Genomic DNA, 23407 nt, shown 5'->3' on the forward strand with positions numbered 1-23407 from the left:
CGCTCCGAGGCGGCGGTTCCGGGGGCGCCGGCGCTGCCGTGAGTGCTGTGCGGGAGCAGACGGGAGGAGAGGGGCTTCGCCGCCTCCGCCCCTTCCGCCGCCTCCTATCTTCTGCTCGGCGAAGAGGAGGCCGCCATGCACCCCGTTTTCCAGAGCAGCCGGCGTGACTTCACCTTCGGGCCGTGGAAGCTGAGCGCCGCCCGGACGCACATCATGAAGTCGGCGCAGGCCGAGAGGTGGGGCGGACTCTGGGCTGGGGGTGCAGGGGGACACAGCACAGCACCGTGTCCCCGCTGTTCGGGGAGCTACCGCGGGGCTGCGGCCTCGGCCGTCACAGCGAGGGGCTGGGGGCGTCGGGTGGCCTTGCGAAGGAAACACGCAGCGTTCCCAGGGCGGGGGAGACGCTCTTCGGCTCCCGGGGTTGTTCCTTCTCTTCAAGCTTGATTCTCTGGCTGGAGAACTCGGGCGATTTGGGTTACAGGTAATTTCCAAAATTTTGTTTCAATGATTGCAGAAGGCAGCCTACAAGAAAGACGAAGAGGGACTTTTTACAAGGGCATATAGTACGGGGAAAAAGGGGAATGGATTCCAACTGAGAGGAAATTTAGATTGGACCCTAGGAAAGAAATTCCTGACTGTGAGGGTGCTGAGTCCCTGGAACGGGTTGCCCAGATAAGCTGTGGATGCCCCATCCCTGGAGATATCCCAGGCCTGGAGATATCCCAGGCCAGGCCAGGATGGAGCTTTGGGCAACCTGGTCTGGTGGAGGTATCCTTTCCCATGGCAGAGGCGTTGGAACTTCACCTTTAGGTTTCTTCCAACTCAGACCATTTTGATTGTGTAATTATAATGGTTTTGGATCTCTAGATCTCTGTGAACTGAGACCCGCTAATTAGAAGCCTGATTTTTTAAATTACTTTTGAAAAAGAATATTTTTACTGTCTCCTACCATGTCTTGGTAAAACCTCTTTTAAGATAGTGGTTTTCATTAAAAATTTATAATTTTCTCTCTTCTTGTAGGACTTTCAAGTCCACTGAAATCATTGGAGGAAATGTTTCTGTATCAGCATCAATTACTTAAGTTAAATTTGCTAATGTGGAACTGGAGAGTTCAGTTGTGCCATAACTGACCTTAAAGGCGGATGGATTTGGCAGATACTTCTCAGTTTCGTTTTCTGGAATAAATTTCAGTATACATAGAAATCTCATCAGTCTTGTTAAATGTACTTTCATTTGCTTTTACCTTTTCTGAGGCTAATAAGGCATCCTCTGGGAGGAACTGGCTGCTTATGGCTGGGATGGGTGCACTGTTTGCTGGGTAAAACATTGTCTGGATGGCTGAGTTCAAAGAGTGATGGTGAATGGAGTTACATCCTGCTGGTGGCCCATCGACGGTGGTGTTTCCCAGAGCTCAGTGTTGGGGTCAGTCCTATTCAATATCTTTATTGATGGTCTGGACAAGGTGACTGAGTGCACCCTCAGTAAGTTCACAGATGACCCCAAGCTAGGTAGAAGTGTTGATTTACTGGAGGGTAGGAAGGCTCAGCAGAGGGATCTGCACAGGCTGTATCAATGAGCTGAGGCCAGTTGTAGGAGGTGCAACAAGGTCATAGTGATCCATTATGTCTTTTTTATTGCTTGGGGCACATTATTAGTATCTGTAGGAATTTTATTTCTGGCAAATATATATTCCAAAAATCCCTCCGCAACCTGTGTGGAAAGGTGAAGGATTAAATGTGCCATAGCCAAGAACTCTTTTCTATGCAGGGGTTGGGTTTTGCAGGTCAAGGGCTCCTACACTTGATGAAATGGAAAAGTTCATAATGTTATTCTGCCTTCTTTGGGAAAAAACATAGAATCTTATTTTCCAGGTCTGTGAATTTACTGTTTTTATTTTAGTTAGGTTAACACTGTTCTTTTGTATTCAGGGTTACAGAAATAACCACTTTTGTTCAGGAATGTCTTGTTACCAATGTGAACATTATGATTGGACACTCTTCTCTCTCCCCTCACTCAAATAGGTGTATTTCCTAAAGCTTTCTTCTCTTCAGATTTCAGATACTCCTTTTTGATCTTGGGAAGTCAGGTAGGCGAGGAGGAAAAGTTTAGGAAGCGTGCCAGTATGTGTCTTCTACCAGCAGAATACAGTAGTGTCTTCTGCAATTTTTACATACTCTGCCAGGATTGTACATTTTTTGTAGGCTTCTGAATTTGGAGCTATTATGCAGTGAATTCAAACTTGCATATGATGAGTCCTTATTCCTAAAGGTTTCTTTGAGCACCTACTGAAGTTAGTCCACTGACCATCCAGGGATTTGCTAGCACAGGTGGAAAATTGCTTCTACATTCTTCTCAGATACTCTTGATTCCTCATGTGTGAGAATTTTGTCTGAGCCTGATGGCGAAGGAATGTTTTAGGAGTATTTTTTTTGGTGGAAAAGTCACTTCAGATCAATGAGTCTGCATTTCAGGTGAAATGATTAACCTGGTGATGTGTCTTCTAAGTTATCATGGTCTAAAGAATCCTAGTTCCAAAACAAGGACTGCTTTCACTTAGCTGTGATCAGCTGACTGATGCTTCTCATTTTTCTCTGCAGGTTGGCTGATGAATTACACATGCCTTCCCTACCAGAGATGATGTTTGGAGACAATGTCCTAAGAATACAGCATGACCATGGTTTTGGAATTGAGTTCAATGCTACAGATGCTTTAAAATGTGTCAATAATTGTCAAGGTATGATCAAAGTCGCTTGTGCAGAGGAGTGGCAAGAGAGCAGGTACAGTATTTTTATCACCAGTGGGCAAGTACTGGGTTGTTGTCTCTGGAACTGTCATACAGTAGTTAAAGGAACAAACTGAACTCTTGAGGACCACATTGCATTTGATTCTACTCTAGATGCAGCATGTGATCACAGAGGACACTTTGCTTTTCTTTGCTGTCATCGTCCTTTCTGTCAAATTGGGTCAGCTGTATTTTTCAGCTGTGTCATGGATTTCTTAAAGTAAATGTCAAGTTTAACATGACTTAATGCTGTTTCTGTTTATTCAAACTCAGAGAGCCTTAAGCATTGCAGGACTGTATTGTGTGGTGTTCCAAAGTGCTGTACATGTTCAAAATCTTGGCCTTAGGAATAAAGCAGAACAGTTGCCATGCATGAGAACTAATTATGATGCTTAGTATTTGTCAAATTTGATTTAGTTGTAGAGCATCTGGAAATAAAGCACAGAAACAAATCAAAGTTATCCTGAAAACAAAGTTATCCTGCAGTGTTAATGATTGCTGTGTGTTGTCAAGAGATCACTTTCTGCCTACTTAAAGAAAGATTCATCTTGAAATAAAAATTTTTCAGCAATAACGCGTGAGAATCTTTATTATGAGTCAGAACTAAGATAGATCAAGAATTCTCATAATTGTTTTCAGAATTATTATGGAAACAGATGTGAAACCATGATTAAGTCTTGACATTGTGATTGCAGCTCAGACAATGCTGCTGTTTTTCATTAGGAACAGTGTCAGAATTCTAATGCACAGTCATATGTGAGGTTGTAATTTTTTGACAATTGCTATGAAGCAATTACTACAAAGCTGTTTTCTCTTTCACTATTGAGGAGTGAGACTGAGCACAGTAAGGAAATTGTCAAGCCATATGACTGGACTTACACAACAGATTACAAAGGAACTTTGCTGGGAGATACTGCAACATTAAAGGTAATAATTTTCTTTTTGTTAATTGATGACTGCATCTTGCTTCAGTCAAACTTTTTTTAAAGCTGTTATTTACCTTTCAGTAGGCTTCTTTAAAATCTTTTGTGCTTTGTAATTTCTGATTTCAAAGTGTAATTTGGGCTTCTCATGTCTCTCAGCTCAATTTATCCTAATCAAATAATGGCTTATTTTAATAATGAGGGTGGGTGGTGTCTTAAAGCATTTTAGAATTAAAGCATATGGGAGGCTTCAGCTCTTGCAGGGGCCTGCTCTGGAGCCTCAAGCTGCTCACATACAGCAGAACTATCAGCTGTGTCATTCTGTAGTGCCTTCATGCTCTGCTGCTTGCATGTTTGTCTGTTTTCTGACCTGGCTGCTTTCAGTGGTCTGATATTTTTCTGCATCAGCAGCTCAGTAACTCCTCATATTTAAACTCACAGGCCCCCCCCATGCCTTTATTTTTGTGAAAATAAGACTGAAGTTCCCAGCTTCTGTTTACTGCATACAGGTTGCTTGCTACTAAGCTGATAATCTGTATCAATTCACTAGAATTGCTTTAGTCAGAGATCATTTGAGTTGTGCTGGAATTAAAAGTACAGCATAGAAATGAACAATGTTGGTCCATAGTATTTGGACACCAGAAGTGTCTGTGGAGACCATGAGATGCAAAACATAGAGGTACTTGATTTCCATGGAAAAGCTTTATTAGAATCCTTTTCAAGGTGTGTTGTGGGCTACGGGTGCTAAATGCACAGAATTCTATTTATAAACCTGAACTTCTCATATGTATGTTGAACACAAGACATCTTCAAATGTTTTTAAAGAAAGCAGAATTGTTTGTAGTTGAAACCCTACTGAGCCTGGTACCCAGAGAGAAGTTTAGTCAGAATTTTCCAGAAGAAACTCTTGGAAACTTTGATTTTAACTTTTTCTCTTAGAAATTTGGGGTGTCTTAAGCTTAGTGCCCTAGAAGATTTTTCCTTATTAAAACTGTGGAATTCAAAATATCAGAACAAACTTTATGTAGTTTGGCAAAAAGTTAATATCCTAACTGCTCTTAATATTTTTCTCTAGGTTGTTCCTACAACAGAACACATAAATACAGAGAAATTGAAAGCCAGGGAACAAATTATGTTTTTTGAAGAAGTACTCCTGTTTGAAGATGAACTCCATGATCATGGAGTATCAAGTCTGAGTGTGAAAGTAGTGAGTATTGGGAGGTGTATAAAAGATACCTGGGGACTCAGTTGGCTGATTAATGCAAAGCTGCTTTTTGCATGTTGTTTTTTCTGGGACTTAAACTTTAAAGCACGAAGTTCCTCATCCTTGCTCTTACAAATATGATCTTACTGGAGATGTTGTCTTGAAACCTTTGTCATCTGTCATGTGCTCCAGGGGAAAATCTTTTGTCTCCTGTGTCCTGCCTAACAGTCCTTTGAGACACTGTCTGCCCCGCTGCCCAGTCATAGCTGTAGCAAATCAACCGCCCAAACTTTGACTTCATTCTTGAAAACTTCTCATATTGTCTTGCATTGTGAATATCTGATGTAGACAAGTACATGCTTAAAGTAAGCCTTTGTAAGGTGCTGAATGGGCCATCTTTATTTTTGCAGAGAGTTATGCCGTCCAGCTTTTTTGTGCTGCTGAGGTTCTTCTTGCGAGTGGATGGGGTACTCATCAGGATGAATGATACAAGGCTTCATCATGAGGTAAACCCTTACTTTCCATGATTAATTACTTTACAGATGTTCCCTTGCCATTTTACTTCCAGTGACTCAGTGATATTCCTCTAATTTAATACTGATGTTTGGGAGCACAAAAACTTCCGAGTGTATTTTATTATTGTGGTAGTGCTGAGCTAGCCACTGAGTGCTGGATGCCATATGTATGAGCAGAGTAGGCTACCCCTCATGTGATGTAATCATTTAAATACATTTGACAGACACAGATTAGAGAAGGAAGTACAAGAGGAAAAATAGGCAGCAGTAAAGGGTTCAATAGGGTCTTGTCTCCAAGTACATTATTTTTGTCTTACACTTGCAGTCTAACTCTATTAGGTAACTTGCAAACAACTGTCCATAGTACATTGAGTTCTGGTGTCTCACCAAATAATACAGGATGTTAAGATTTGGGGGTTGGTATTTCTGAGTAGATGTGTAGGAGTTCTAGCTGAGTAAAAATTAACAAGCATATTCAGTCATATTTTTTTGAAACATGTACGCAGGTGGTTTTTGGAAAAAAACAACATTGTTGTCATCTGTCTTCATGAATTTGAACGTACATTTCTTCTCCTAGGTGAAAATTTGTGGTCAACCAAATTCCAATGCTTCCTAAATTAAATGTATTTAAAATTCTTGTTTTACTGATACCAGATGATTGATTTTTTCCATTAGGCTGACAAGACCTACATGTTGCGAGAATACACATCCAGGGAAAGCAAAATATCAAGTCTAAAGGTATTGGATTTTTAAAACTTTGGTTCTTTTCCTTCTGTGTGCTTTTTAGTTTTATGGTCAGCATAGAAAATACTGTCTCTTAAGTGCTTCTTTGTTTGGTTTGGAATTAATACCGAAGAAAGTTCTTTCTGCTTATGCAGCTTTTGTTTTGGTGATTTTAGAGCAGATTTACATTTTGTAAATGCTCAGATCACATGACAGGGTATGGGATTAGGACATTTTTTCTACTATTGAGGTCATAAAATGTTTTTATTATTTTATTTTTTCATAGAACTGTTTAGCTGCAGAATCAGGTACTCCATGTCCCATGATGTTAAATTTCATGGCTGGTTGTATGCTTCCAACCCATGTTAGGGGTTAAGATCTGTTTGGTAATAGACTTCTTCATTTTTTTCTCAAATATTTGAGATTAATAGGCCACCTTAAAACTCTAGTAATGGCTCAGAATAATTTGTGGTATATTTGGAGTTGCAGCTGTGGTTGTTATTCGTGACAAACACCTGAACTTTCATTTTCTTGTACGTTTTCTCCTCCTTTACTTTTAGTTTGCCTCTAAAAAGTTTGCCTGTAGTGGTGTTTACATTCAGTAAGTTATAAATTGTCTGTAGTAGTTTGGAGTTGGAATACTTTTTCTTATCCCCTCTTTTCTTTCACTCATTTAATGTAAAATTTTTGCTTTTTAGAACGTTCCACCTTCCCTGTTCACGGAACCTAATGAGATCTCTCAGTATCTACCCATAAAGGAGACAATCTGTGAAAAACTAGAATTCCCAGAGAAGCTGGAGCCTAAACCAGAAACATCACTGGAAACCACATGTGCTAAGTCTAAATAAATGTGACTTTATAGGACTTGAAGTATACTGGAGATTATGTGATCGCGGTTGTTGATATATGGGGGGTGTTTCACTACTAGTGGAATGAAGAACTTGGCTAATTTTTTTGTAGCCTTTAGAAGAAACATTTCAAACAGGTTTTGCTAATGGTGTTTTTTGTTTGTGTTTTTTTTAACCTGTGTTTGGAGTTGATGATAGACTGGTGGTGAGTTACAGTTTTCAGCAGCATTGGAGAAATGACTATTGGGAATCTGGGATCTGTTTAGTTCACCAAACAGGCAGGAGTATTGTCTGGACTCCCAAACACTAACAATTCTATGAAGATTTTGTCATTGCTGCTTCAGATACTATGAAACTGCCAGAGTTGTAAAAATGGCGTGATTTTATTTTTATTGAGAAATAATCCACAGGGGGAAAAAAAAAAAAAAAAAAAAATCCGCTGCATTTATTTTGATCTGTACATCCTTGACTACCCATTTTGCTTCGCTTCCCCTACTGGTAACCAACAAAGTTACTTCTTGTAGTTTCTGATCCAGGGTATCACCTAAGAATATTCATTTCATCTGAGATAGGTTTAAGTGTAGGGAAAAAAAGTATATTTGTTTGACCCTATATAAAGGTAAAAATTATTTGTGAAGCATTAATGCCAGAGCAGGAGGAGAGCTGGAAGTTAACAGAGAGACACTGCTAAGTCTCTTCACAAATGCTGGTTTAATCTGGTGTCAGCTGGAGTTCTGTGGGCAGTTTTGGGACTCTCTGGGCAGTTCTGGGACTCTCACTTGAGGTCCCTGTGCTGCTCTGGTAATGTACGATGCTGGAAAGGTATTGCCCTGCACTGGCCTTCTCTTGGATGTGCCCACATGGGCCGGTTCTACTGCCCTGATAGCCAAGTTGCAAAATTGCAGTGAGGCTTAAGGCTGGGTAAGTCTGATCCCTAAAGGGTGCTGGTATTTGCAGTTTTAGAAATGAGATCCTGTGTGGCCTTAGAAGGATGCTAACATGTTTTCCAGATGCATAATTTTGATTTATTTTAAAATTCTTCTAAGTTCTAGTATTGGTAGAAGTGTGATCACTTGTATAGTCATGGTTTCAACACTCTGAAACTGAATACTTGTATTGCTTTTGGAAATTCTGCAGTATATTACTGGTTTGGCTTAAGAATGGGGCAGCCAAGCAGGCTTGCCTGGGTTTGCTGCTGACACTCAGTGCAGGAAGCAAGTAAGTGCAGTGAAAAGCAGGCCCTGTGGTGCAAGGTGCTTGCAGATAAGAACATGGACATTCTGATGTCTTGGGGTTTTTGTTTAAAAATCTTCATATTCTACACCGCATGGCTTACTAGCAGCAACACACCACAAAACCTAGTATTTAATAATGTATTTTGTGAAGTGGTTTTCATGTAGAGAAGACCTTGAGGTTTTTATTGGGGCAAAAAAGTGTACTGCCATGTAAATGACTGTTTCCTTATTAAAAAGAACACACTGATTTCACTTTTATTTGAGACAGCCTGGTCTAGTGAGTTCTACAGCAGGTAAAAAGGCAGGAACTAACTGCAGTTTTTCCTGTGTTATTGATTTACTCTAACCATGGGGAAGACATTTTTCTGTGCTTCCATTCCCTGTATGTAAAAATGAGAGTTAATATATGCCTACCTCACAGAGAGACTGTGAGGATTAGTTTGTACAAAATTATTGATTAGAATTTTTTTTTTCCTGAATACAACTTCAGCCTTATCTTTGGAATTCTTTGGAAACGATTACTGCTAAAAAATTATGTATAAGATAAGTGAAGAGAACTGATAGTTTCTGAAAGAAGTTGTCAGCTGTGATAATTACCAGATAATTATCAGACATGATCTGGGTGAATGAATTTATGACCACTTTGAAATAGAAGCAAGGTCCTCTTATGTTCCCTGTTACAGTCCTAAATTCTCTTGGCTTTTTTTCATCTTCCTGCCCTTGTTTCCTAAACATTTTAGTGTCAGGATGAAGAAAGGGACTACAAATGAATGCAGCACCAAATAGATTAAAATCCATTTAGTAATGGAAGATTATTTTTTAATCCATTTCCCTCCATTAATAGAGGGAAGTGAGGAAAGAGTGAAAACGAAGAGAACGACAAATGGGGATGAAGAGTTATTTTTCTGGTAGAAGTAAATCATGGCACTTGCTCGAAGGCATGTATACTAATAAATGCTTAGAGTTTATAAAAACACTCTTTTACAGCTGGTATGACTGGGAGCAGAGCTCATGTAGTGCTGGCATGAAGGAAACTATATCTGCATTTGTTAATTCAGATTGTGATTTGAGCTTGGTCAGTGATGCTAACATTAAACTCATTTGGTCTGAAATAGTGTGGGGGAAAGCCACAGAGTGGGGAGGGAGCAGTGGAAAGGGCGCTCTGCATGTTTAGCTTATACTGTGTGTTTTCTCTTGTCCATCATACATCCTAATTTGTGACCTATTGGTAAAGTTTTATGGAATTGATTTGTATCCTGACTGTAGATAGGTGCTCTCGGTCTATGCTAAAGAGCGCTTTGCATTTCACTGAGACACATATTTGGGAAATCACAAGAACACCTTTAGGAGGTTACAGTTACAACAAGTTCAAAATCAGAACACTTTGTGACTGTCTTACACCAGGCAGATTACAAAGAAGCAGTGGTATAAACTGGCTTACAGCAAGTGCTCTGACACAAATTTTCCACAGAGAAGTAACACTTTGAATAAATAACTTTGGCGGGGAGGGAGTGGGGTGATTCTCCAGCTGTTTTGTGTCGAGTTTTATGTGGCAGTTTACATTGTTCATTGTATGTTGCTAAATAAAATGTACCAAACGTTTTACAATTCTGTTTTTAACTGAACAAAATAAACTGAAATAACTACTTGTGATGCTGAATTTTGGCTGCTAGTAGGACTTTGCATCCACACACCTTTGGCAGGAGACTGCTAGGCTCGTTACGAAAATAAAGTAGCAGGAGAAGAGCCACAGCCGTGGGATTAAAATGAAACCTCACTGACTATAAAATGAGTTTTGCTACTGCCAAGCGATGGACTGGAAAGTGCTGGGAGGAGGGAGGATCCATCACATCTGGACTACATTCCCCGGCAGCCTTCGCGCCGCCCCGCCGGCCTTCCCCTACCTGCGGCGTGCAGGTGGACGCGGTGGCTGCCGGGGCTGGTAGTCCCTGGAGAGGGAAGGGAAGGGCAGGGCATTCCGGCCGGCTGGGCGGGCGGAGTGCGGAGCCATGGACAAGCTGAAGCGGGTGCTGAGCGGCCGCGACGCGGAAGAGCCGAGCGGCCTGGCCGAGGTATCGCTGTGGCTGCCGCCCCGCTGACGGGTCGGGGACCCAGCGCCGCCCGTCCCCGCTGTGCTCGGCGTGCTGGCAGAGCAGCCGGTGCGAAGGTGCCGGTGGCATGGGCGGGCGGTCCCGCGTGGGCTCCGCCAGCGCTGCCCCCGCGGCTTCCCGGGCCGTGGCATGGCCCCCTTCCCGCGGGACGCTCGGGAGAGTGCCGAACAGGACACGGCGCCGCAGCGCCTGAGGAAGTTTTCGCTTTCGGTAGAAGGCAAGAGCTAAAAGTAAAGAAGTTTCACTTTTGTTTTTCTCCTCGTTTCCAGGTTATCGATGCGACTTCCTTAGGCTGGGGCGCCCGAGTGAAAGGTTTCATTGCCTGTTTTGCGATCGGATGCCTGTGCTCGATCTTGGTAAGGACTTTTTACCAGATCTCCCCAGTATCTGAATTTCAAGAGCCCAGATAATGACAGCCTCCCTCTGTGCTGCTGCTTGATTTTCCCGAGTCTCTGTGGAGACCTTTGACTCGGTTCCAGTTAGATGCAATACACTGACTCTTAACAAGAATGCCAATAATCGCGATTTACTTTCGTATGCATAATTCTGCAGTTTGGCTCGAAGTTTTCTTAAGATTACTTTCGTGACGTGACACTTCTTGGATATATATGTTTGTTTCAATTTAAAACCTGTTCATTTCCCCCTCCCCCTTTCTCTAAATGTTCCTTTTTAGGGTAGTTGTCTGCTATGGATACCAAAGAAAGGGCTGGTTCTCTTTGCAGTGTTTTATACCCTGGGGAATATTGCATCCATTGGGAGGTAACAATCTTTATATATATTTTCCCTAATAAAGATGATAAACAAAAGCACAATGATAGTGCATGAGTGGTAGAAGTTGTTGCATTTGCGAGAGAAGATTTGCTTTTGTAGATAATTTTTTCATTGAATTCTACAGAACAGCATTTCCCCAGTAGTGCCCTGAAATGGTAAAGAAAATTTTCATTTGTTTGTTGTTCTTAGTAGTGCATTCAAGGTAAAAGTTGCTCATCAGTAAACAGGAATCATACACATGCTGTAAGCATTGAGGTTTTTTGATTTTGTTGGTTCCTCCTCCCCCAGATAAAAATAATTCTTTGCCATTTTGCATTTGGCAGTGTTCTGTGTGTTTTGGTGACTATGTTTGGGGCAGTCCATCTGTCAGGGCAAGCATATATAGTAAGACTTCCTGGCCTTCGAGGTTCATGAAGCAAAGCCCTCCATACTCTGTGACAAGCCCAGTTTTCTGTGACTGGGGAAGCTTAGCGTGATGCAGGAAAGCATAAATAATGGAATTGGAAGTAATATGCTAATGAGGCAGAATTATATAGTATATGAGGCAGAAATATCACTTCAGATAAAACTTTCACCTTGTGTAATTCATCTATTATCTATCACCAGGGCCCTAAATGAGGCTGCAGATCTGGTAAGGGATCAGAGAACAGATGCAGGCATGAAAACAGCCTTTTATGTAGAGGAATTGAGTTGGATTACTTGGCAGTCCATACAGAACCTCTGTGGATGGTGTTCTTGAAAAGCAGATTTAAAAAGCATTTTTTGAAAAGCACGTTAGAAAAGCATCTGTCAAGGATTATCTGATTGGAGCTGACCTTGGCCTGTGCTTCTAACTTAATAGTTCTGCTCTGCTTCTGTTAATTTTAATGGAACAAGTGTGAATAAAATTGTAAATACCTTGCACAAAGAAAAGGGGGAATGGATTTTGTCTCATTGTATAATCCCATTTCTTCTGTTTTGCTGCACTGAGTGCCATAACAACACAGTGTACTGATGCCCCTATGGCAGCAGACAGTTTAATCTTACCAAGTTTCACTTTTGCCTTTCTCATTTCCATGTTCATCTCGACTTGTTTTTCACAGCACCATGTTTCTTATGGGACCAATGAAACAATTGAAGCGGATGTTTGAGCCTACACGTTTGATTGCTACTATTGTTATGCTAGTAAGTGTCCAAGGAGTCACTTTTAACTCATATAAACCTGGTAATTATTTATTGTGAAGTCCTTTCATATCCATCAATCCAGGTATGGCTCAGGACGTCCCTGGGGGTGGTTTTTTGGTTCATGTTTTTTTGTCTTTTCTTAAATTGTCCAACACTGCACATCTGCTGTAGTGGAAGGGTAAGTGTGGCAGCAGAAACGCAACTCTCTGTTAGGCAATACTGAGCTGAAGCCAGCTTGTTTAGCTAAATGAGCATTATGGGTCTATGGCTGGTCTGTGTGAACCATGCATGTGCTTTTTTAGGGTGCTTGAGGTCACAACATCATATTTATCTGTGCTTTAAGAAGTGAATGATGGGAAACTAATTTTTTAAAAAGTTTTCCTATGAATGGCACTAGATATTTTATTTTGCATTGTTTTGTCTTTTTATATTGGGTCTGATTGCCTTGAAGGAGCTGTGTAGGTATTTCTACCTTGATAAATCATCTCTTTGTAACAAAGCAGCTGGGGAAACTGTGCCTTGGTAACCTTGCATTAGGGATCTTCCCAGCTGGCTGATCACTTCAGATTTTGAAACTTGTATGACAGAATGAAATTGCAAATTCAGCATTCAGTGGAGTCACCCTGGGGATTATTTTATTTTCAGAAGATGGAAGTTATAGCAAACCTTGTATTGTGTGTGTTTCTGTGTCTGAAAGTTGCTGTTAAGTTTCAGACTGACTCTTCTTTAAAGTACACAGGTTTTTTTTTGTCTCTGCAACTTTCCTGTTTGCTCCTGGTAAGTCAAAAAGTTGAAAGGTGGTTTAACTTGCATGAAACTCCCATTTTCAGTCTGAATGTCTTCAGAGTGCTTGCTTGTATCAGCACTTCCCAATTTCTCTTTACACATCCAGAGATGCTGCAGAGCTTGAGAAATTGACTATGTATGCTTGCAGATCCAAGCAAGAAGCTACTGTGTGGTGTATATATGTGTGTTTTGTATGCATTCAGGATGCCTGGAGTCAGGAGAATTCCTGGAGTGTTATTCACTGGGATAAAGCCAGTCATTAGATGTATGATGCAGTATTTAGACCAATATACAAATCACCACCTTAAAACTAATGGAAGAAATGCATTTATTGTCAGTACTGGTTGAGCTCAAGTGTATGATTTCATTGGCAGTGCATGTCTTAGTGTATGAATATACAGTACTCTAAAGAGGTTTTTTTTCCATTCTAGCAGAAAGATGCACATTATAATCTCTAGTAGCACAATGGTGCATGTGTATCTAAAGGCTGTTAGATGCTGATGAAGAAGATGAATTATCAGCATCTATCATAGATAAATGAGCTGTCATATCTTAAATTGAAAATGAAAACTAATAAGAGGCGTCTATTAAAACTGAGGATTAAAGCAGAAGATTATCCTACTACCCCCAACATTTTAGCTGTGTTGCACATAGTGCAACTCTGAAAACAGAAAAAGTGCTGGTTTGAATGACTGTGCCTTACTTCAGTATATACACAGGAGAGCTACTAAGCAATAGCCCAAAGTTCTTGAAAATGTAATGTGGTTTAATTTGTGAGCTTTTAAGTAATGACATAACTTCAATGCCATGGTAACCATGTAATCATCAGGAACTGTGCAGCAGCAGAAAGGCTAAGAGTGGTAACTGAAAAGTGTTTGAAAAGTCTTACTTATGCAAAATAATGAAATGTGGTGTGTGCCTGTGACACCAGGAAGTGTGTGGGATGGAGTTTGGACATACAAAAGAGCTGCAGGAACCTCTTCCTCTTGCTCCTTTGCAGCCATAAAATAATTTTCTGGAGATACCACCCTGATATTTTCTGATTGCTTTAATTCACGTCAGAAATCTAAAAGTGAGAGCATTTTAAATACAAGAAACTTTTAAATATGAGGAACTCTTATAATGCAGAATTGAATAAAACTGTGAAATTATGTAATTCATTTCTGTCTCTGTGAAGGACCCCATTACAGTGTTGCAATATTTATAGAAACTGGAGTTGTATCTATTTTTAATTAAAATAATTTACTTTCTTCTAGTTGTGCCTCATACTAACACTGTGTTCTGCTTTCTGGGTGAGTACTGGAGTCCTGTATGTACATATCACTGGAGTTAATGTAACTGGAGTATATTTTAAAAGTAAGATTCTTACATTGTTGTCTCTGCTGTTTTTCTTCCTCCCTCCCCTCTTCTCTCCCCTCCAGTGGTGTAAGGCAGGACTTGCACTGCTTTTCTGCATCTTACAGTTTTTTGCCATGGCATGGTGAGTGATTTCCTCTCTACACACTCCACGTTCTGTTGCACCTGACACCAGTAGCTGAATTGTGAGTGGATTTTGATGTTCAGTTAGGTGGAAGGAAAATTTTTACCTTGTCAATCCCTTAGATTCAAGACAATGCGTCAGTGAAGTGCTGACCTGTTCCCACTTCTTGGTCTCTCACACCACTGCAGAGGCCTTGGAGACACCTCAGGGCTCCATTTCTAGAGGAAGTTCCTTTGATTTCTCTGAGTTTGAACTGAGCTTATTTTTTTTTCCCTTTTAAATCAATTTGTTGCCTACTATCTGGTATTCCTCTTTTACTCTCTCCTGAATTTGTCTCATTCAGAGACCCAGTTATGCAAATCAAACTGTCAGTGTTCTTCATGTAAACATATGACTGTGCAAGGTCACCAAAGGAGTGCACAAACTGATATAGACACCTAGCCAGCCCTCAGTATTAATCTTGCCTACCTGTAGGTGTTGGAGCATGAAGAATACTGGATGCAGGAGAGTTGTGTTTAAAATGCTTCCACAACATCCCCCTCTATTTTGCCCTAGTGTTTCATACCCTGGCTAAGATGGCTTGCAAGGGTGTTCTCCTGTAGGGTAACTGTTCTCCCAAGGGTAACTCTTTTCTGTTACTCACAAACTCAGAGCTTCATTTTGGTTATGTAACTTGCAGTTTAGAATATCAGAGGGGTTGTTCTTATATGTGATTCTAATAAAATCTGACATGAAAAGTAACTTTCAAAATCCTTCTTCTTAGGTACAGCATTTCCTTCATACCATATGCAAGGTAAGTTTCTCTACTCTCTTACTGTTTGTCATTTTGAGGTTTAATCATATAGAAGATTAGCTTAGAGAAGCATTGTCATGTGTGGCTTTAGAGGGTTTCCCATGGTGCAGGAAATACAAGTAGTTACATCTGAAAATGAAAATAAGCATTTTCTCTAGTGGGAGAACACAATTGGAGAAAATGAGAGGGCTTCCCATAGGAGTATATAAGCTTACTGACCAAATGCTGAGCATAAGGCTTACCTTTGGAATGCCTGAATGTTGGTCCAAACTGCTACTAGACAAGTATATTCTTCTGTGTCTCTTTTGGCCTGTTCTCCCCCATAAGCACTGTTCTGTATGAGCACAGTTGTGTCTCCTGCCCCACCCTGCTGCAGTGCCCTGCCTCAGTGAAGTCTTGCAGATGTCACTTCCACAGCAGGTGGGCATTGAGCAGACCTGTTTGTCTCTAAAGCAATTGTATAGTCATGAAAATCAGGTTAATGCAATTAATACATGATCAGCTGATCTCTGCAGTCCTCAGTGTCAGTAGGATAGTGGCATGGAATGACTCTTATCAAATCATGTAACTGAGGTGACTCTGATTCTCTTGTGTTTTTTTCTTTCTTCTGCCTGTAGGGATGCTGTGAAGAAATGTGTTTCAGTCTGTCTGTCCTAACAGGAATACTGGGTGTCTGACGAAGTTCTAGGTAGAACTGTGTTGGATCACTGTGTTGTGTAGTCTCCTACTTCTGTCTTCAACACGTGCCTTTCAGCTGCTTGTTAGAAGCTCCTTGTGTTATACCCAGCATCTGCATGCATTGTAAGCAATGGTGTCTGTGGGACAGGGGGCTTGTGATCAAATGAAATTCAATTTGGCAGAAGAACTGGGCAGAGGTCCACAATTTGTTATGGTGATTCTTGCATAAATTCATGCATTTGGTTTTGCAAAAGTTTCAAAGTAATGTGTGAATTCTGTAAAGTGAAAATCTTGGCTCTGGTGGGACTGTGCCAGTTCTGGAGTTGAAAACTGATTTCTTACCAACAACTTGTTTTTTTTTTTTTAATAGCCTTATGTCACTTAATCTTTGCACTGTTTGCCTTAGATAATGAAATATTGATATTCTTTCTTTTCCTATCTCTCTTGAAAAATTTTAGTTTTATGAGATTTCTAAAAGATGTAATGCTAAAACTAAACACGGTTTTGGACTAACCATGAAATGTTTGCATCTTTGATGAAATACTTAATTCTCAGTCCATACTGATACTCTTTCCTTAAAATACATGAAAGGGACATTTTCATCTGAAAAATCTTGTTCCTGTTGGAAAAGCATTCGTAAAATAAGGTCCATTGATTTTTCAGCTACCAGGAACCTGAGTTCTTTTCCTTGCTCATGGTTGCAAGGTAGGAAGCTGACATTTTTCACACGAAGTGAGGGGCTTCTCTTCCAGCTGTAGAATAAGAGCAATGCAAAGGGCGTGGTAGGCAAGCAATAAAATAATTTATGTATGTCCTTTCTCAAAGGACAAACTGTCATAAGGTAGAAGTGGGTTATTGTTTTTAAGCAGCCTGGGTCAGGGACATTTTCTTCTGAACTTGTAAATAAGTTAAAACTCCAACATTTATCTTTGTTTCTTTGTAAGTAGAATCAGTTTTCTTTCTGCTAAGACTCTTGCACACACCAGTGAACTTCTCTGCATGGAGGAGAAAGCACAATATTCTGTTGCCTGTGGTAGCAAGGAAGGCATGAAATAATCCCTCTGCCAGCTCCAAACAAGTGCTGAGTGGTCTGTATCCAAATTCCAAGGCCACTCTGTTCTCTTCATCTTCTGAGCTATATATAATCATTTACTCCCATGGCATTGCAGTGGTCAGTTTAATATCTGAGCACAGATACCTGATTCTGCTGTGTGAGATAATGTTTAACTACTTTCCCCTTTCCTCTTACCAAACTGTCTTGCTGAAGCCAGTGTTTAAGATTATGGTTTTCCAGTGCACTCTAGTGGAAACTGAAGCATCTCTTCCTCAATCTACTAAGAGTTTAGTTGTTTAAGAGCATTGTGTTTGTATGGCAAGGGTATCCCTGACTTGTACCACAAAGACTTTAATGCAAGAAAAATCTGGATCTACCTGGCTGTGAAGTATAAGCTCACAGTTTAGGCTAATACTTCTATGGCTTCCAGAAAGTTACTAAGAAATTAATTGATCCAAAATTTTAAATTTAAGTGTCCTTCTGATAATTTATAAAGCTCAGTACCATCCACCTGTAAGGATCCTCCAGAAAAAAAATAATTTAAAATTCCCTTTGTAGACGGTATCAAAGGGAGATTTTGATAAGCGTTCTGTGGATTCTAGGTGCCAGAATTACTGCTGAAAAGGAATTTGAATGGAAAATGCCACCTTGGAAAGATGTCACTGATGTTGGAATGAAACAGTTATGCAGATTCAAGTACTGCGTCCTGGTGCTTTTTTGCCTCCCAGGATTTAGAAGTCTGTTGAAATAAATATGTTGACTATTAATCTTCTTGAAAAGATGATTTGATTAAATACCCAAGAGAGACTGGGAATTAAAGAAAACTGATCCTTCTTTTCCCTGACTGATCTAAGACAAGTGTCTAAACTGATGTGTGTCTTTTTTTATCAGGGACTAAGTTCAAAACCTAATTTACATCAGTCAAAGGACCTATGCCAGTCTTTTCTTAGGACTTTGATAATGTTTACAGAATTCCTTTTGTGTAAGGGAAATTGAAATGCAATGCTCAAACCTTTTACATTCCAATATTCCTTTAATTTTATAATCTCCGAATGTCACTGAAAAAAGCTACAAGCACAGTATCCATTGTTTCTCCTTCCCCTCTCCAGTTAAGTTACGTTAACTCTGATCATCATTCCAGGTTCAGCAGCCACGATAACGGAATTTGACTTTTGGGATTCTTTTTTTTGATTACTTTAGATTGGGAGGAGTACATACCTTTTGATTATTCCTTGGATAGCTTGGGCAGGGTTCTGGTAGCCTGACTCTCTGGCAGTTCTTTTGGAAGAACAGTACAGTTGGGTATGGCGAATATTAGTTTTTCAATGTGCACTATTTCTAGCTAACTAGAACCTTTTAGCTGGCTCTTGTGAACACAACCAATTAGAAGTAGGAAATTTATGAAAATACCAGTAGAGAGCACATAAATGGATTTTTGTCCTTTCCCCCTCTCGTCTCAGTTTAAAACTGTAATTCCAGCTTCACAGCCTTTTATGCAGGAAGAGAGAAGAACAAACCTTCATTTGACTGCACAGCACATGAGGCTAGGCAATTGTGCCCTTACAGGAAGTGAACTCAAGGGAAGATGGCAAGGACAGACACAAGGATCACAAGAGTGCCACTGGGGTTTATTCAAGAGTTGCCCTTTAGTGTTTTATTCTGTTCCTCAGGACATCAGACAGTAGGAGAGACTTGCCATATTCTTGCCAATATGTGAAATGTACTCAGGGTTTGTTGCTTCATCTTCAAGCAGTTTTTATTTAAAGTAGCTCTCCCAGAACAAAACTCTTTAGATTCTTACTCACTTTCAAATAGTTGTAGTGACACTGTTTACAAGTTTATCAGCAAAAGAAATTTCCCTTTTATTGAAGTATATTTTATATGACTTTTACATAACTAGGGAGTAAACTATATGAATAAACTATATGAATATTCCCTCTTGAGTAGTTTTAAATCTGAATTAGATTATATCATTATACCTTTTTTTTGGTCATTAAACCTACTTTGTGTTACATTTTGATATCATCAACTTTGGTTATCTGCTTGGCAGGAAGCATGGTGAGTATTTCTGAAGCTTTCCATCTCACTGTCCTTGAGGGCAGGAATGTGTGTTGGTGTGTTGTGTGCACTTTACTGTGAATAGAGAGCTTCTGGTTGGAATCACAAAGCTCCTTCCTTCCCAAAGTCCTTGCTCAGTTGCTTACAGCTCTTAACTCAAGGCTGACTTCCCTAAGGAAACTTCTTTGGTGTTGGGTGCCCATCTCAGTAGGATTTGGTGTTCTAAAAGAAAGTGCTTTTTGCTCATTCTGTTGACCAATTTGTCCAACTTTTTTTCACTTTTTGCTGTACAGATAACCTCAACCAAGCAGCCTTAGCGTACAGTTCTAGCAGGAAATTTGTGTATTCTGGATCAGCTGACTTTCCAGCTATATTAGAAAGGGAGATAGGGAGTGTGATAGTCATCTGTTCCCGAAGTACTGAGACTCTATACATTGAAATACGGGAATTTTTTTTCACTACTTCAACATTTTGCTCTTTTCCATGTGATTAAGTCCATTCTGCTGGATCGGTCCATGTCTCACAAACGGGATGGGACTCTGACTGGTTGCAGACTTAGGATTTATTATCTGTCTGTATCATACAAGCAAAAAGCAAGAGACACAGGAAAATAACAACATCCATGCAAATCCAGATCAAAGACAAGATGGCAGCTTATGCAGAGCCTTTTTCTACATATTCTTTGAACCAGTAGCATAAAAGAAAAGGTGTAAGGTCATTATATTCTAGCCAATAAGAAAAGGATCCATGTGGGTTTAACATTAACAAAAGGACTTCTATAAACCTCAAACAATACACAATAATTCATTATTTAAGATTGAAACTTTTTCTGTCTTTGCAAAGACAAAATATATCTAGAACTTGTCACATCTTGAACTAACAATAAGTTCTTGTTCTTTCTTGTTCCTTATGATATATATAAATGTATTCACTTGGTTTTTAACTTCCTAGTTTCCCATGAGAAGGTTTAGAAATTTCCCAGCCTTTGTTAGCTTTGTGTCTACTTTCTGAGGATTTTTGCACTTTCTAAATTCTTTTACCTTTTTATATTCCTACAGTCCATTATGAATACTCATACTATCTGAAATGTTTCAACACTGATGATGTGAACAATTTAATCTAATTCAGTATTTATAGTAATAAGATTGTTCATGAGCTGTTACAAAAATCAAGGAAGAATTTTCTGCCACAAGTTCTTTTCAGAAACCATATTTTTTAAAGGAAAGTATGTTGGGCTCTATGTGTGCCTCCAGCTTCCTGAGAACAGCTTTTCCTTCATTTTGGTACTTAATCATGTTCATGAGATCACTGTGCTATTGTAAACTGAGGAGGAGGAGGATGTTTAAACACATTTGTCTTAAATACTGATGTTTACAACCATAGCATGTGCTGACCATTTTGGAGGGAAAGCACACAAATGATTTATTGTCTTAAAACCATGTGCCTCGCTGGAATGTAACTAAATATTTTACCAGCTGTGGAATATTTTTGTAAAATAGAAACCAAACTCAGAAATTCTCTGCAATATTTTATGCTGTTACTGGTTGTGTTTGCTGATGTGCTTTTCCTATGTATTTACATGTTGCGGTGGATGCTCCATGTGTGGGGACACGAGGCTCGACTCCATTTCCTCAGAAGGCTGATTTATTATGTTATATATTATACTAAAATACTACATAAAAACTATACTAAAAGAACAGAGAGAAAAGAATGATCAGAAGGCTACAAAGAACAAGAATAGAATAGAATGCATAACAAAATCCTGTGACTGCTCACAGCCTTGGCACAGGTGGCTGTGATTGGTCACTGATTGAAAACAATCCACATGGACCAATGGAAGATGCACCTGTTGCATTCCACAGCAGCAGATAGTTATTGTTTACATTTCTTTCCTGAGGCCCTCAGCTCTCAGGAGGGAAAAATCCTAGGAAGGGATTTTTCATAAAATATCATAGCTACATTTACACTGTTTGATTTTTACTTTGATAAACATCTTTTTTTCTGACTTACAACTTTCTCTGTAATGAAGTGAAACCCTTACAAGTGGTGTTTATTTCCTTTAGTAAAGTTATCACTGTATTAAATTAATTGTTCTTACAGTTAATGTTCTGAATGTTCTTGTGAAATACAAAGCTGTGTTTCGTGTCAGGTACATACAGGCAACCTGTGTATCTGTGATTGTGATATGTGTGGAAACTGACCATGGGACAGTTATAAAGACAATTCTAATAAATAACTGAGGAAGTAAAGCATGGAAGAAGGCTTTTAAACCTATCCTTTGTTTGCAATTAACCTTTATAAGTCTTAAGTTGATTTAGGAACATTCGAATTAAAGCTTTGAGGATGTTGCTGTTTGACAGGAACTTTCTGCTTCTAGCTAAAAAGTGTTTTGCAATAATAACCTTTTGAAGTATAATTTTAGAATATTGCTTGTAGTAAGAATCTTTGAAACTATAGCTTTAGAATATATAAAAAGGAAACATGCTTATCTCGATGCCTTAACAAAATATTGAAAAGGAGCTTGAAAAAGGAAGATGAACATCAACTCAAGGATTGATAGTTTCAACCAAGGGAAGCTGGACATCACTCTTATGAGATTTAGAGTCCTTGCAATTAAAAGGTGAACCCACATCTGGAATCTGGACATCACCAGCTGGGAGACTTCTTCTTTCAGAAGCTGGACCCCACCATATGAGGATACTCTTTTCTGAGATACATCCTGACAAAAACTAAATCACAATAATGTATAGAATTGTGACGTAAAAATTTGGAATAGAAACTGCTGAGAAAGCTTTTGAGTACTCCTGTATATATCTGTAAGCCCCAACTATCGGTGTGCAGTTGGAGGGAAAATTTCCCCCACTGCACCCAGCACTGTATTGCTCATACCTTACCATATTAATTAATAAATTGATTGCTGCTTGAATACTGACCTAGTCAAGCTTCTCATTTATAACATTCTTATAGCTTTTTAAAAAATGCTGATTCTCCTGATGATGCTGGAATTGCTGTGGTTAGTTTATTTCCTTTTATTCGTGTGTTTAGGTTTTTTTAAATTACTGTCCTGTCCTCACGTTCTTTGCTGTGCACACAGCTTGTACTGCTGGGGGGAGTTTTTGTGTCACCAGTGTTTTGCAGCAGCTTCACTGAGCAGTTGCAGGCACCTAGACAATTAGTTGGTACAAGTGGAGTTGTTGAGGTGAGGATGATATTTTCATTACTTCATATTTATTTACCTTAAGAGTCAACCTAGGTATGCCAACAAGCTATCCTTAGTCCATGCTACAGAGGAGATAATGCCTGGTCTTATTCTGTCAGCAAAGACAACAGGAAGCAACACACCTCTGAAATAAATATGCTCTGAGTACTGATGTACACTCAGTAAAATGTAAATAAAGTAAAATATCAATGATTTAGAAAGTTGTGTTAAAAATAATTAGAGGCAATTATTTTATTTTTCTTAGCTTTCAAAGAGCTGGTCTGTTTAACTGTGTGCCTACTATGCATCCAAAGACCTGCCGTGGTTTAATATTTTTTGGCAGTGTATCAAGGCTGTGTGTCCATCAGGCTGTTCAGGGTATGTTACACTGTCTCCTAACTGACAGGCAGGTGGGTTTTTTCCCTGTCTGCAAGGGTGGTGGCGAGACTTGTGTGCTGTGGGAGACTGTTTTCAATTATATTTTGTTGTTTTTGTTGATTGTCTGTCTCACAGCTGACTGAAGTGGACTTTCTGTCCTATAGGAGACTCCAAAGTTGAATTTGGAATACAAGCAGCAGCCTGTCTTTGGTAGTATAGAAACCTAGGGGTTTGCATTTTATCTTTTTGAAAAGGTTAGAGTGTCCCAGGAATGTCAGGAAAGCTGGATACATCTGTGTCATATCAAGGCAACTGCAATTCCTCATAGGGCAATAAATCCTTTCTGTGTCTAATAGCTTAGAGGTATTTTGCTTGCCTAACTCAACTTCCTGCATAACAACAAAGCTGTAGAACTTTGGCACTTCATTGTCATGCTGAGGTCTTAATGCTTGAATGATTAAAAACAAAAAAAAGGTGAAATATTGATTTTTAATCCCTAAACAATGATCAGCTGCCCTAAAGCGCATTCTGTTGATTAATGAATTTGCACTTTAGAAATGCTCTGAAAGGGTTCGTCAGCTGTGCTACAGCATCTAGTCCCTGAATCCCATTACCTTGCAAAGTCACCAGCATTCAAATTCAGTGACAAGGCACTTGGAAAGCTGCTGTAATGTCTGCCCCTTTCCCTTCTCCTTCCTAAACGTC

The 23407-nt window shown here is 39.6% G+C and overlaps 2 protein-coding genes across 4 annotated transcripts; both read left to right on the top strand.

Annotated features, from left to right (window-relative positions):
* On the top strand, positions 1–9876 carry TIPRL (TOR signaling pathway regulator). The gene is made up of 7 exons (XM_064410050.1): positions 1–236; positions 2598–2777; positions 3610–3709; positions 4781–4912; positions 5320–5415; positions 6100–6162; positions 6846–9876. Exons 1-7 carry the CDS (start codon positions 136–138, stop codon positions 6993–6995), a joined length of 822 nt encoding a protein of 273 aa, XP_064266120.1. The 5' UTR covers positions 1–135; the 3' UTR covers positions 6996–9876.
* A 267-nt stretch (positions 9877–10143) lies between these two features.
* Positions 10144–22051, top strand: SFT2D2 (SFT2 domain containing 2). Of its 3 annotated transcripts, XM_064410052.1 has the most exons (9): positions 10144–10302; positions 10611–10697; positions 11015–11100; positions 12195–12276; positions 13009–13053; positions 14319–14354; positions 14484–14542; positions 15306–15335; positions 15953–22051. In XM_064410052.1, exons 1-9 carry the CDS (start codon positions 10240–10242, stop codon positions 15990–15992), a joined length of 528 nt encoding a protein of 175 aa, XP_064266122.1. In that variant the 5' UTR covers positions 10144–10239; the 3' UTR covers positions 15993–22051. The 3 variants fall into 3 exon arrangements, with proteins under 3 accessions (XP_064266122.1, XP_064266125.1, XP_064266123.1); XM_064410053.1 differs by lacking the exon at positions 13009–13053 and having other exon boundaries at positions 10146–10302; XM_064410055.1 differs by lacking the exons at positions 13009–13053; positions 14319–14354 and having other exon boundaries at positions 10145–10302.
* The last annotated feature ends 1356 nt before the right edge of the window (positions 22052–23407 follow it).

This window comes from Passer domesticus, chromosome 2, assembly GCF_036417665.1.
Source record: "Passer domesticus isolate bPasDom1 chromosome 2, bPasDom1.hap1, whole genome shotgun sequence".
Classification (NCBI taxonomy): domain Eukaryota; kingdom Metazoa; phylum Chordata; class Aves; order Passeriformes; family Passeridae; genus Passer; species Passer domesticus.

Coding starts and splice junctions, on each gene's coding strand:
- TIPRL (XM_064410050.1), top strand. CDS start 136: ATGCACCCCGTTTTCCAGAGCAGCCGGCGTGACTTCACCTTCGGGCCG. Junction 3,710..4,780: donor GAGATACTGCAACATTAAAG/GTAATAATTTTC, acceptor ATTTTTCTCTAG/GTTGTTCCTACAACAGAACA. Junction 5,416..6,099: donor ATACAAGGCTTCATCATGAG/GTAAACCCTTAC, acceptor TTTTTCCATTAG/GCTGACAAGACCTACATGTT.
- SFT2D2 (XM_064410052.1), top strand. CDS start 10,240: ATGGACAAGCTGAAGCGGGTGCTGAGCGGCCGCGACGCGGAAGAGCCG. Junction 11,101..12,194: donor AATATTGCATCCATTGGGAG/GTAACAATCTTT, acceptor TGTTTTTCACAG/CACCATGTTTCTTATGGGAC. Junction 14,355..14,483: donor CACTGTGTTCTGCTTTCTGG/GTGAGTACTGGA, acceptor TCTCCCCTCCAG/TGGTGTAAGGCAGGACTTGC.